Source organism: Osmerus mordax, chromosome 11, assembly GCF_038355195.1.
Source record: "Osmerus mordax isolate fOsmMor3 chromosome 11, fOsmMor3.pri, whole genome shotgun sequence".
Lineage (NCBI taxonomy): Eukaryota > Metazoa > Chordata > Actinopteri > Osmeriformes > Osmeridae > Osmerus > Osmerus mordax.
The window spans coordinates 12,375,812-12,387,901 of NC_090060.1; the positions used below are offsets into that span (position 1 = coordinate 12,375,812).

At 39.2% G+C, this 12,090-nt stretch overlaps 1 protein-coding gene across 1 annotated transcript; it reads left to right on the forward strand.

Annotated features, from left to right (window-relative positions):
* Positions 1-2,345: 2,345 nt before the first annotated feature.
* cep126 (centrosomal protein 126) lies at positions 2,346-10,578 on the forward strand. Its single transcript, XM_067246533.1, has 12 exons — positions 2,346-2,485; positions 2,958-3,068; positions 4,348-4,493; positions 4,739-4,850; positions 5,171-5,363; positions 5,613-7,545; positions 8,114-8,215; positions 8,582-8,697; positions 9,069-9,126; positions 9,253-9,441; positions 9,590-9,654; positions 9,763-10,578. Exons 1-12 carry the CDS (start codon positions 2,400-2,402, stop codon positions 9,844-9,846), a joined length of 3,195 nt encoding a protein of 1,064 aa, XP_067102634.1. The 5' UTR covers positions 2,346-2,399; the 3' UTR covers positions 9,847-10,578.
* The last annotated feature ends 1,512 nt before the right edge of the window (positions 10,579-12,090 follow it).

The window sequence follows — 12,090 nt, forward strand, 5'->3', positions numbered from 1 at the left end:
TCATCTGTTTGTTATTGTTCCATCTGGTCAAAGCAAATGCCAACAGTTTAATAGTGAGTGGATATGCATGTTAATACATGTCTGGCAGCAGACCATACTACAGTACATGTTGCATTATTTTTACAGTAGGCCTATGCCTTTCAATGTAGCCTAATGTTTTATTGTATTAACTTTGTTTCCATTTCCATGTGTAAAGAAGTTTGAATCGTAATATTGCATCATTACATGCTACAAATATAATGTGCCATTATTTTCCACTTGCACTTGTTTCTGCCTTACAATGAGTCACAATGTATGAGGTTTATCTCGGACAGGTCAGATCTCACGGTCTAGATCAGTGGGACAATGTACTGCAGGATTATCGGCAGCAGCTGGTAGGAGTTAAAATATAGCTCACCACTCACGTGATTTAAAAGGTCACTGCATTTAATCGTCATTGTCATCTGTTTACCTGCGTTACCGTATGGTCTCACATTTTAGATGGAGTCCGGTATACTCTTCTGACACACTTGATACTGCCTCATATAGCCTATGGTGTGAGTTTAATACATTATAAATATATTTTGTACAGAAATAACATTAACTAACGTTAACAAATTTAGGCTACATGATGAGCATGTTTTGAAATAATCATATTGAATTGTGTTTAAAACAGGAAAAGATATTCTATATGTAGCTACTGCACATTGTAATTTAATTATATAATTGTGTTTGTCATAACAGAGTACCTAATACCATTATCGACTAGAATGATGTGTGCCACCACTCCACCTTGATTCGAGGTCAAGACTACTGCAAAGTTTAAGATGCTTGAAAGCAATGCACAACGGCTTTTGTTGTATATGTGACTGTTGTATCCATGTAATCTAACAAAGACTGGGATTTATGAACCCATAGCCTACAGAGATCAAAATAGTCTAGGCTACAGTGAAATATGGTCAACTAAAAAGTAGCATTCTATTAATAGTGCCTCATGCGTGCATGACAATAAAAGTTGCTGTTCTTACTGCGTTTTAACTGAAAGTTATGTGACTAGACTTTGACCTATAGGCAGTTTTTTTTCCGTATCCGTACAGGAGTCTGATTTGGTTTATTTATCCACTTTGCCTGTAGGACTGATTTAAAGGCATGCCATATCTTTGGACGGGATGTATTATAGCTGTAGCTTACTGTAATTTACATACATGTCCAAACTTGCGGTCTAATCAACACTGCACCAGTTTCCGTCCAAACGATGATCTATCGCTTAAAATTCTGAATCAACTCACCTGTGATGATGAAAGGCGGCGCGATGTGGACATTTGAATCTGTCATGAACTGCTATGAATTTCCGTCGTTGAAATCATTTTGACAAAACGATCAAAACTAGCCTACTACGTGTGGTTGCAGGTTGACCGATCCAGTGCTCGACTGTTGAGAACTATCTCAAAATTCCACTTTGCTATTGACAGTCTCACATAAAGATACGAAAAAACTGGGATCGTGAACAAAATAGTGGGCCTTCTGTTATATGGAATTAAAACCATAATCAGTCATCTTATAGACTACCGATAAGATGACAGTTTGAAGATCATTTAAAATATGGAATGATTCATGTAGGAAGAGGTAGCCTGTTTGTGGGGCCCATTGTGGGGCGTGTCTCGCTTTGATGAAAAGCATTTTTATTTGCAAGCAAAAATATTTAGGACAGTGACACTTGCTACCCAAAGATACTGGAGAAACTTTTTTATTATCAGTGGTAGGCCTGTACAGTAGCTAAACTGATTAATTGTAAGCATAATCAAATTCAATCACATGGAATCATAAATAGTTTCATGAGCAAATTCAATTGGAACATTGTAAGATTATACAAAACAAACATTAGTTTGTTTACATGTAGTCATTTTTAATGTCAGTTTAATATAATGTCCACTGTAGACTATAGTTTATTCCCCAATACAGAACTCACGTGAAAAAGAGACCGTTTTGACTGATTAAATCATTTTTGTATGAAAAGACGTCTCATGTCAAATAAACCTGTTCATCATGACCGAGAGCCACCTGCTGGAGAAATCCAAACAGAGCATCTCCAAAGGATTTCCGTTGTCAAGGAAGCGCGTCCTCGGTTGCCAACATGGCCTGACATGTACACAGACTGTTGTGTAGAAAGCAGGGAAGGAAGAATTAGAGTTTTTTGACGTCTTGCAGAAATGGTAGAGGGTGCTGTCTTGTTGACCATTTTGCCAGTGAATTATTTACTCTCACACCGAAGAAAGATTACAATGCGGAGTATTTCGGATATGTACTTTTAATCAAAGTTAGCCTGCTGCAGTGTAACTACCAGTAGCTAGCCATTGCTAACGTGAGCTGAATAAGACTGTCAAAATGAACAACATCGTGGTCGAATTAACGCTTCAGCAATGGTATGTCAGTTAGCTGGCTTGTCACAAGCAGCTAGCAAGCTAGCACATAGGATGCAAGTTCTGAAGGACAACCTAATTTATTCGTATCCTTTTGCTACTGACACTTTCCAATGTTTTGCCAGGTTACAGTACAGTACAGTACTGGTAATGTTTTACTGTCAGTAACACAATAATTTATTGTACATTCACACAAACTGGTTAGCTAATGTACCTGATTCTTTCTCGTGCCAAGTATTGGCTACAATTGTGCTAGTTTTAACCAAAGTTTTCTTTATCACATTAGAATAGGAATTAAAAGTTATGCTTATGCTTATAAGCCTAATCATTACATTTTCATGGTTCTTCACGGCCTCACGCTCAATTACACAGAAACATTGTTAAACATGCACTGTATTTAGCTAGGTAGCTAGCTAGTAGCTACTGTTGTATATAAATATCTGTATATCATATATACAATCATTAAAGTTAGACAAGTTACCAGGGCATGGGAGCATGCAGCATAATATTTATGACCATGTTTATGCGGTCGAGTTGAAGACCTTAGCTCGACACCAGGTTGGGGGTTGATGGAGTGCTGGAAGATGATCGCCAGATATTGGTGGAGGAACAGAAGTCATGTAGAGCCCTTGCCCGGAAGCACTCCCTTGAGACAAATCGACGTAGAAAGTAGGATTTTATCTCTATTTAATTTATATCTTTGTCACAAGCAAATGGTCAACATTTAGGGATGCATTTTAAGTGAGTTACACAGCAGTTCCAATGTAATTACAGTGCTGTAACTATACAAATGTACTGCTTTGAAGTCACTAGAGCTATTGTTGTCTCTTGTCTCTAGTGCTATTGTTGTCTCTTGTCCAGCTTATGTTTCTATACCTTTTTGAAGGTAATGATTGCGGTGATGGAAGATTAAGTGAGTAAACGCTCTAGTTGTCAGGATTTTGTCCTCTGGAAATAGGTCTTGCAGTAAATTACACGAGGGATTGATATCAGTGACTCAGCTAGCCTAAATCCATCCTCGATGAGGACCAAATCCTGACCCATAATACCCGGCTAAATCTGTAGTGCTACAGGCGTACCAACACAAGCAGGATATAGAGGCCTACTGGGCAACACTTAATATCAAGGTTACATTAACTACAGTATCATGTAACTTGAAATCAGTACATTTGTATAGTTACAGCACTGTAATTACATTTGAACGGCTGTGTTGTTACACTTCATTACATTTCAGCAGTACTTTATTACACAACTGAAACCTGGTATGGAGGAGGTTGGGCTTTCCAGGAGTAAGTGGATGTTAACATTGATGTGAAGAAACAGAACATAGAAAAACAAAGACAACATACAGCCAACAGATGTTCATTATACTCAGGCCGACACATGACTGGTCAGAACAAAATATAGGTTACAACAGGAACCAAAGCCTAGATATGAATAATAAGATATATTAACAAATATAGGCAAAAGTTGATCTACTGATTGTGAGAAACATACCACGTAGGAAATTCTTGATGTCTTTGACATTGATCATGTTTTGGTAACGTAACCATTAACTGCCCTTTTTCTTTTTGTAATGTTTTTCCAAATTTTTTCTAAAAATGTTTGTAAGAGTTAAAATAAAGGCTAGGACTTATTTGCTCAGTAAAATTAATCTGTCATACATCACATTGCCTACAAACTAATGCCAGCCATATGCTAGGTTTTTACCTTTTTGAATTTGACTTTACCACCAGTAGGCTAAATGAGGGCTTTAACTTATTAATGACGGTGTTGAAAATAAACCTTGACAAATGGACTCAGGTTCCAGTAATGCGTACAAACTCACTTTAATCAGTGATGCTACAATTAATTAACTTAAGCATATAACACAGCTAGAATCTGAAGGGGTAATATTTGATTTGATGTTCCTCCCAACTAGTGTGCTCAGTTAAGTTTGTACATGTAGGGCTCTAGAGGAGCGGAGGAAGCTGTGGGATGTCCAGGAGGAGAGGCTGAGAGAGAACATCCTACAGCAGCGGAAACAGAGAGTTCAAGATGCCACTGAACGCTTCCAGAGAGCCCACCTGCCTCCATCTCAAAGGAGGAGACAATGTTAGTATCCTATCCTACCTGCGTTACATACGTTACTGACTGACTATTGTATTTTTTGGTTTATAACACACTAAGGCTATTCAATAAATATGTTATATTAACAATGGCAGTATGCATTTTCTCAAAATAACTGGACATACTCGTTATTAGACTACAAATGAAAGAATAATGTACTCCAGTTGACCGTTGTAACACAAACGATTTATGTTCTGTTTTAGTGATACATGGTTTTTATTGTTTTTCAGCTATTAAGAAAAGCTACCCTAATATTGAAGATGCACTTAGACACATTCAAGGCACTTTTAGCTCCTACGCCCGACAGTCTTCCTTCCTGTCCAGTAGCTCAACCATAAGCAGGTAAGAAAATCTGCCACGCAACATGATACCGACAGGAGTTGGGAGTTCAGCCTGTGTCAGGGCTTAAACCAAGCTGCACTTGGCAGAGGGACTGCCAATGGAAATTAGCCTTTTGGCTATAATTGGGTGCATTTACATTTTAATGTTTATGAATGTACACTGTCCCTCTTGATCAAATAAACAAATTGAATTGAATTTACGATAACAAAATGACCCGGTATGCCTACTATGCAAGTCTCATTCATTTTTAGGTGAGTTTTTTAAATATCTTCGCTAATATATTGTTTTTACTACCAGTAAGACGGTTTTGTTTAACCTAGGAGCTGCACTCCATCTCCTAAGCCTCCCATGGGGCCCAATCTCAACCGTCACCAGAGGACACTGTCTGCTGTGGAGGCTTACACTAAACTGATGCAGGAGCAGACCATGCATAGCTTCAAGAACAGCCAGTTGCTTTTTCTCAGTGAGCTTCAAGAAACACAAGTGAGGGAGCAGGAAGCCACCAGTCCTCAGGTACAATAAGCCTCTTGAGTGAACAGTGAGGTGAGGCCAAAAGATGGACATCAAAACGCCTCCAAGAAAATACATTATATCCAAAGCACAAAATCCGAATATCTGAATTTACTAAATGTAGAACATACACAGGAATTTGTCTTGGTGATACATTGCAGTAAAAACTGGACACCTAATACACATTATAGAGAAAGTTCTAATGTTCATAACTCACTCATAACTCACACTGTCTTAACTTCTGTCTTCCAGGATGACCATGTTCCTGAAAGCCATCATTCAGACAGCCTGTCCAGTCTAGATAGTTTAGAGAATGAGGACTTCAACCATAACAATTCAAGAAACATAGCATGTTCCTCTCAGTCCTCACTGGACCAGTTGAAAATGTTTGACTGTAAAAAAAAAATAATTACACAGAGAAACATAAATGACAACACTCCTACATCAACCAATGCATCTTCAAGTGATAACCTACTCCAGACGACCCAACTCTTTTCAAGCCCTCAATGCAAATCCTGGCAGCAGGAGCCTGAAGAACCAAACAAGAAGTTGCAGAACCTACCTGAAACCACTAGGGGGGCTACCACTACAGAAAAATCACTCAACACTGAAGCCCAGCCCTCTAACCATCACCACAGCTTCTTGGCACTCATTGGTACAGACACAGGGGGCCAGAAGTCTGAAGAAAACGCAAGGAATAAAATAGCGTTGCGTACTCAGATCACAGCTTCACCAGACAGCACACCTCTGGATTTTGCTTGTTTGTTACAAAATGGAAAATTACTAGACAACAGACTGCATGTGACAAACATAGACGATAAATCTTTGCTTTCAAAAAATCCATCAGCAACAAAGGTCAATCTGCCCACCAGAAACTACAACCACAAAGAGGATTTATGTGAGGCACATGAAGTCATGAAAGAAACTATTGCTTTCCAAACAACATTAGACAGCATAAACCAATCACATAAGTCCTATGATGTAATGAACAACCTAGATAACATTTCTGATTCAGAGCCCAATGCTGACAGAACTAAGCATACAGAACCTATTAATCAGACGTGCAACTCGAACACAAATGAACCATCAGACATACCTAAGTGCCATGCAATATCTGGTACCAGTTTCCAAATGGGTGATGTCAGAGATATCAAAGGAATTCTGAAAAAGCAATCCAAATATGTGTCTGGAGATGCCAAAACCATTTATGGTGCAGGACATTTGGTTTTTACCAAACAAGTAGCATTGTCCATTAGAGATAGTGTTGAATTGACCAAAATGAAAGCTAAGGAAGAAGAGGGAAACAAGAAAATGAAAAAGAAGCTACGTTGGTTGGATGAGGTGAACAATGAGGGAGAGGATAAGGAAATAAACACTAATGTAGCGAAACAGAATCATACAAAAAGCAAGTATGCAAATCCACTTCTACATAAAAGTTACTCAGCAGACCACCAGGAGAGTATGACTGTGGTCCCAGGGGCTCCCAGAACTGGCCCCAATACGACCCCTTCAGCCTCCACTAGTTATCAATTTACAAAGCAGGCATGGGCAGATGTTGAGGTTCAGGGTGGCAAGCTTCAGGACCAAGAAGAGGAGGTCAAGGTGCAAAGGGGTAGCATTAGGAATGGGTGTCCCAGGGTCCCTAGGAGAGTACGCTCTGCCAGAGTTGGGTCGGGTTCTGTTTCCTCTTGTTCCAGGAAAGGCACAGTCATCAGGCCTCAGTCTGCCGCAGAGTTAAATCACATAGCCAGGAGCCAGGGGAAGGTCATGGTGCCTCGGCCCCCTCCCAGGACTGACACCATGGATGGAATCACAGGAGAGGCAGCGGGATACTCCACCAGCACACTTTACTATTTAGATCACACCAATGCCCAACAGGGTCTTCCTATGGAGCAGGCTTTGTACAGGGAAAATTCAGACTGCCTTAACCCTTCCATTACAGATGGCTTTAGGACAGATAGTGGTGTTATGTTCACACCTTTCCCACCATCCTACCATCCGTCGTCTGAGAGTGCTTCCAAGGGAAGCACCACCTCTGGCCAGCAGGAGTCCCAGGCCAGCGGAGGGAGGCGGGGGGGTGCCATGCTGTACGATGAGAAAGGCCTCTGTTTGGATCGCACTCCCACAGATGAGGAGATCTCACAGCTTTGGCATGGGGTCCGCAGTGCCTTATCCACAAACAATGGTAATGTAGAATGCTGGGCTTCTGGTTCTCTGACACAACTAGTGCATTGTTGGTTGTTTTTGTTGACCAGGTGTGACAGAATCAGTATGATTGAAGTTGATGTGCTGATTAATCTGTTTCTGATTGAAGTCATCCAAAGGGTATTACAAATATGGAAGTCTAAATGCTTTTAATCTTGTAGGCTGAATTGAACAATTTCATCTCTTATTCATCTCAATTTCATCTGTTATGGAGTTAAATGAAAATCCCATGAAGAAACTATAGTCTCTGTGTGTACGCTAGTTTCGCAATGAGGTTTGAGATTCTTTCTGAATATTAACCCAATGAAAACTTTAGCTTAAGTTGTATCAATATGTCAAATGGATCTATTTATTGACAGAACTGGTTTGGAAAGTCAGACAACATGCCAATTTCATAGCACAAAGTCGGTAGGGAGAACTAGTAAATACAGTGTAAATAAAGTAAAACTGCATGCTTGTAACATTTTCATAGACATTTTTGTTATCAACTTAGGTGACCTTTAGAAACTTCCTGACATGCAACGGCTCATTGTATGTCCTTTCTCAAGCTCGTGCCAATTTGACCCAAGTTACCATCAACGGAGATAGTCTGATCAATGGCGTCAGAGCAGTCACAAGAATGGGTGGCTTCTTTCTCTCCCCCTCCAACGGTGAAGTCACAGACTCATATTAAATTATAAATATGATGAAAGATTTCCATTAGGATGTACAATATTTGTATAACACTGAGTTATAGAGATGGAAAATATAAGCTATTTCAAGTTGCACAGATCCAATTCAGCAGCACTTAAAATATAACACAGATGCAGCATGTGTTGCATATTGAACATAAACGGAGCATACTTTATGCTCAGTTGTGTGTCATGTGTGCAGTTCAGTTCTTACATGATCCAGATTTTCTAACCATAGTAAAATATACCGTAAATCTGGCCTCTTGATATGATGTATGCCTTTAATTCTACTTTAATGCTGCTGTAGTAGTCACACTAACTATATTTTCGGAACTTTCTGAGTAGCCAGGAATGTTATCAGAAGACCGAACCCAGAGAGCACAAGAAGCAGGAGGAGATGCGTGGAGCCGAGCAGACAGGCCCCAGGCCTGGGGAACAGGAGGCTTCCCATACCCACTCAGGTACATGCATGTAGTCCCCTGCTACCCCCTGGGTAGGTATTGTGAACTAAGTTCCTACAGATTAATGTAGGCTGTGTGTTAGAACTTGTTATATGTTTTGCAATCCTTCTCACACTGACTGCAGTCCAAAGGGAAAATCACAAGACAGCCTGCCACTGAGATTTTTATTGTCAGGCACAGTTGTATATTTTGATAGAGATGAGGTACTTGCCTGTGCGTTAAATCAGAAGTGGTGCCCTGTCATGTTTATGGTTGAGTTTTCATAGTAAAGTTGAATTACTCCAAGTAAAAGGTAGACTGTGTTTGCAAGCTCTTTAAACTGCCATATATCCTAGAAGCTGACTTCATGCATGTGATTTGCGTTTACGCAGGCCACATACCAGTTATCTCCATGGCCATGCAAATATGACCTGACACATACAGATGAAGGTAATTCTGTGTATACGCTTCGTAGCTCTGTATAGACAAATATGTCCTTCTTTTAACTATTACAGCTAGCTGTATCTTCTTTCTGGAGCATTTGATGTGCAGTGCTTGTGTTTATTGTGCTCTCAGGTCTTGAGAGTGCAGCCCAGTCTAGTCTGGCTGAGCTTCCTGGAGAAACCTCGGTGGCCAACACTGATGTGATGGCTGCTATGGAAACGATCCAAACACAGAAGCAGCAGCAGCGTAGTCTCACCAACATCTCTCTGGAGGAGCAGAAGATCCTGCTATCCCTGGACAGACTCAACAATCGCCTGCAATGTGAGCATTTTCCAAAGACAAATAGTTTGTTTGCTATGATGGACAAAGACTAATTCAGTTTTTGAAGCATATTTCACATCCCCTGAGGACTAATGTTATCACATAACCACATACAGCTCTTGTTTTTTTTTATTTATTTTTTTTACAGATGTACAAGAGTATGCTGGAGGGAACACTGCTGCCAAAGGCATCTTGCATGACGTTATGGCCTATGTGAGCATCTTATAAGCAATATAAGACCAATGTTTATATCCACTCTTGACTGGACTATGTTGCACGTAGTCTGACCTTTGTTGTCTGTCTTCTCTCTCTCTTTCTCAGGGAGGGGAAGGGAAGGCTTCAAACCCCAACAAGCACCGCATCGTGTCAGCCGACAGCCGCTTTCGAAGCCAGAAGAAATTCTGACAAGGGTTTAGTATGCTCCTTTAATGCTCACGTATGCCTCTTCCCTTTAATGACCCATAAATTGTATCCTATACCAAAAGCACTTTAGAATGCTTTAACGTTTTTCTGCACAATTGGTCACGCACAGAAAATTTGAAATATACAGCAGGAAGGTAGAGTTTTCTCTTACAATATCTATGTGACATTATATCCATATAAATTAGGCAATGGAATGATAATAAGGGCTCCAACTTGACTTGAAAAGGGCAATGCTTTTGTCAAGATAGACTGAAATATCCATCCAAAGAGAAAAAAAAAATTACGTGTGGCGTGTGCTTATTATCCTTTACTTTAAATTTTGTTTTGTTTTATTGTATACCTTAAATTTGAAAATAAAATCACCCCAACACACCTGCTGAATCCACCCTGTATTTACAAATTAGTTTAACCTTATATGGACTGTAAATTTCATGATTCGTTATTAATGCATTGCAACTTATATAGCCTGGCTATGTTGTAATTGGTTTGCTTAATTAGTAATACAAATTTATTATTTTTGTATGAGATTTACAGTATATTTATTTTTAATTGTAATTGTTCATTGTACATTATACAAAAATATATTGTACATTGAGGCGTGCTGGTGATTAATACATTAAATCATCTAATGCAAATGTTGTGACATTTTATGTGATTGTTTTGCAAAAGCTGATACTAGGTGTGGTTTGTTGATATTCTTTGGGGCGTTTTCAGGGGAACCAATAAAACTACTGTGAAAAGGAAACAGATGGTTGGGTACAATGTCAAAATAGTTAGTGTGTTTGCTTTTCTTTGATGGCAGCTGAGTCAGATTACATCTTAATTTATGCATCAGACTCAATCTACTAGCCCAGCCAGGTTGGGATGTCAACTTCTGCCACAGAGTGGCAGAAGTTACAAGTTGAATCTAAGTCAGTGCTGTAGGTTTTAGGAAACCGTTGAAGTTACATAACTAGGCATATCCTTTTGTGATTTTTTGTTGTTGTTGAAAAATGTTCCAATTGGTTGATAACTGAAGCCTATGTGCAAATGTGAAATTAAGTGGTTGGCATGTATGGTCAAATGCTTTCTTATTCACAGTCATGCATACTATTGCAGCTTTTTCTATAAGAAAGCAATCAGTGATGTAAAGGCTTTGCTTGTCCAAGCACAACATGTTCGGTTCTGCCTCCAGTCAACCTGCCATGACTTGTTTTGGGAGGTGGAAGAGACATAGGCACACCTCAAGAATTTAGCCCTACAGATGTGACAAAACCTTTTTGTACTGCACACCTGTCAAACTGGTTTTAGGTTTTTGTGTTTTTTAGGTTTTAGCTATTTCTTAACCCTTGTGTTATCTTCGGGTCATTCTGACCCATCAGTCATTGTGACCCACCGTCGTATTGCGACAAATTTACCTCATACAAAAACAAAGTGTAGCATTTTCTTTTAACTGTCGGGCTGTCTCAGACCCCCCACATTGGAATGGTTAAAAGAAAATTATTTTTATTTGTTTTTGTATTGGGTAAAATTGGGTAAACACAACGATGGTTCGTTATGAACCTTTGGGTCATGTGACCCGAAGGCAGCACGAGGGTTAAAGCTGCAAGTCTTTGACAATCCCAATATGTTTTGACTCAATATTGCTCACTTTATAATATTTAATTGACCCATTTAGTTATTTGCTTTTGTTTACATTTTAAACATGTTGATTACCTTACCATTACATTGATTACTTTTCCTTACCCCTTTTACAAATCATCTGTTGTGGGTCAAATGTGTGCTCTCCCTCAAAGTCTGATCTTTGACACAGAAATGAAAGGAGATATGCACTTATATACGTCACTTAAAAGTTAAAAGCATCAACTAAATAAATGAATTTAAGAATGCTTATGTACTAGAAGCTAGCTCTAGAAACTAATCCACATCCGCCTTTTGCCTGAAACTAAGCTGAAACTGATGGCTAACCATTAACAGTGTACTTTGTGACAGGGTCTACTACTCCCCTACTACTATTTCCACTGGTGTTGTTTAAGAAGTTTAGGTATATGCCACTTGACCCTGTATAATAGTGCTTAAGCAAACTAACCCAAAATATCAAAGTGTACTAGTTAATTTATCACAGACAATTTTAAAATAGTGGCACCAATGTGCATACGTTTTTTTATATAAACTAGTGTTTTTTTTTAATTTAGGAATATCTTGAAATCTGACTGCAACTGCATTTAATTAATGCTGGAATTTTCC

Coding starts and splice junctions, on each gene's coding strand:
- cep126 (XM_067246533.1), top strand. CDS start 2,400: ATGGTATGTCAGTTAGCTGGCTTGTCACAAGCAGCTAGCAAGCTAGCA. Junction 8,698..9,068: donor GGCTTCCCATACCCACTCAG/GTACATGCATGT, acceptor GCGTTTACGCAG/GCCACATACCAGTTATCTCC. Junction 9,127..9,252: donor CCTGACACATACAGATGAAG/GTAATTCTGTGT, acceptor TTGTGCTCTCAG/GTCTTGAGAGTGCAGCCCAG.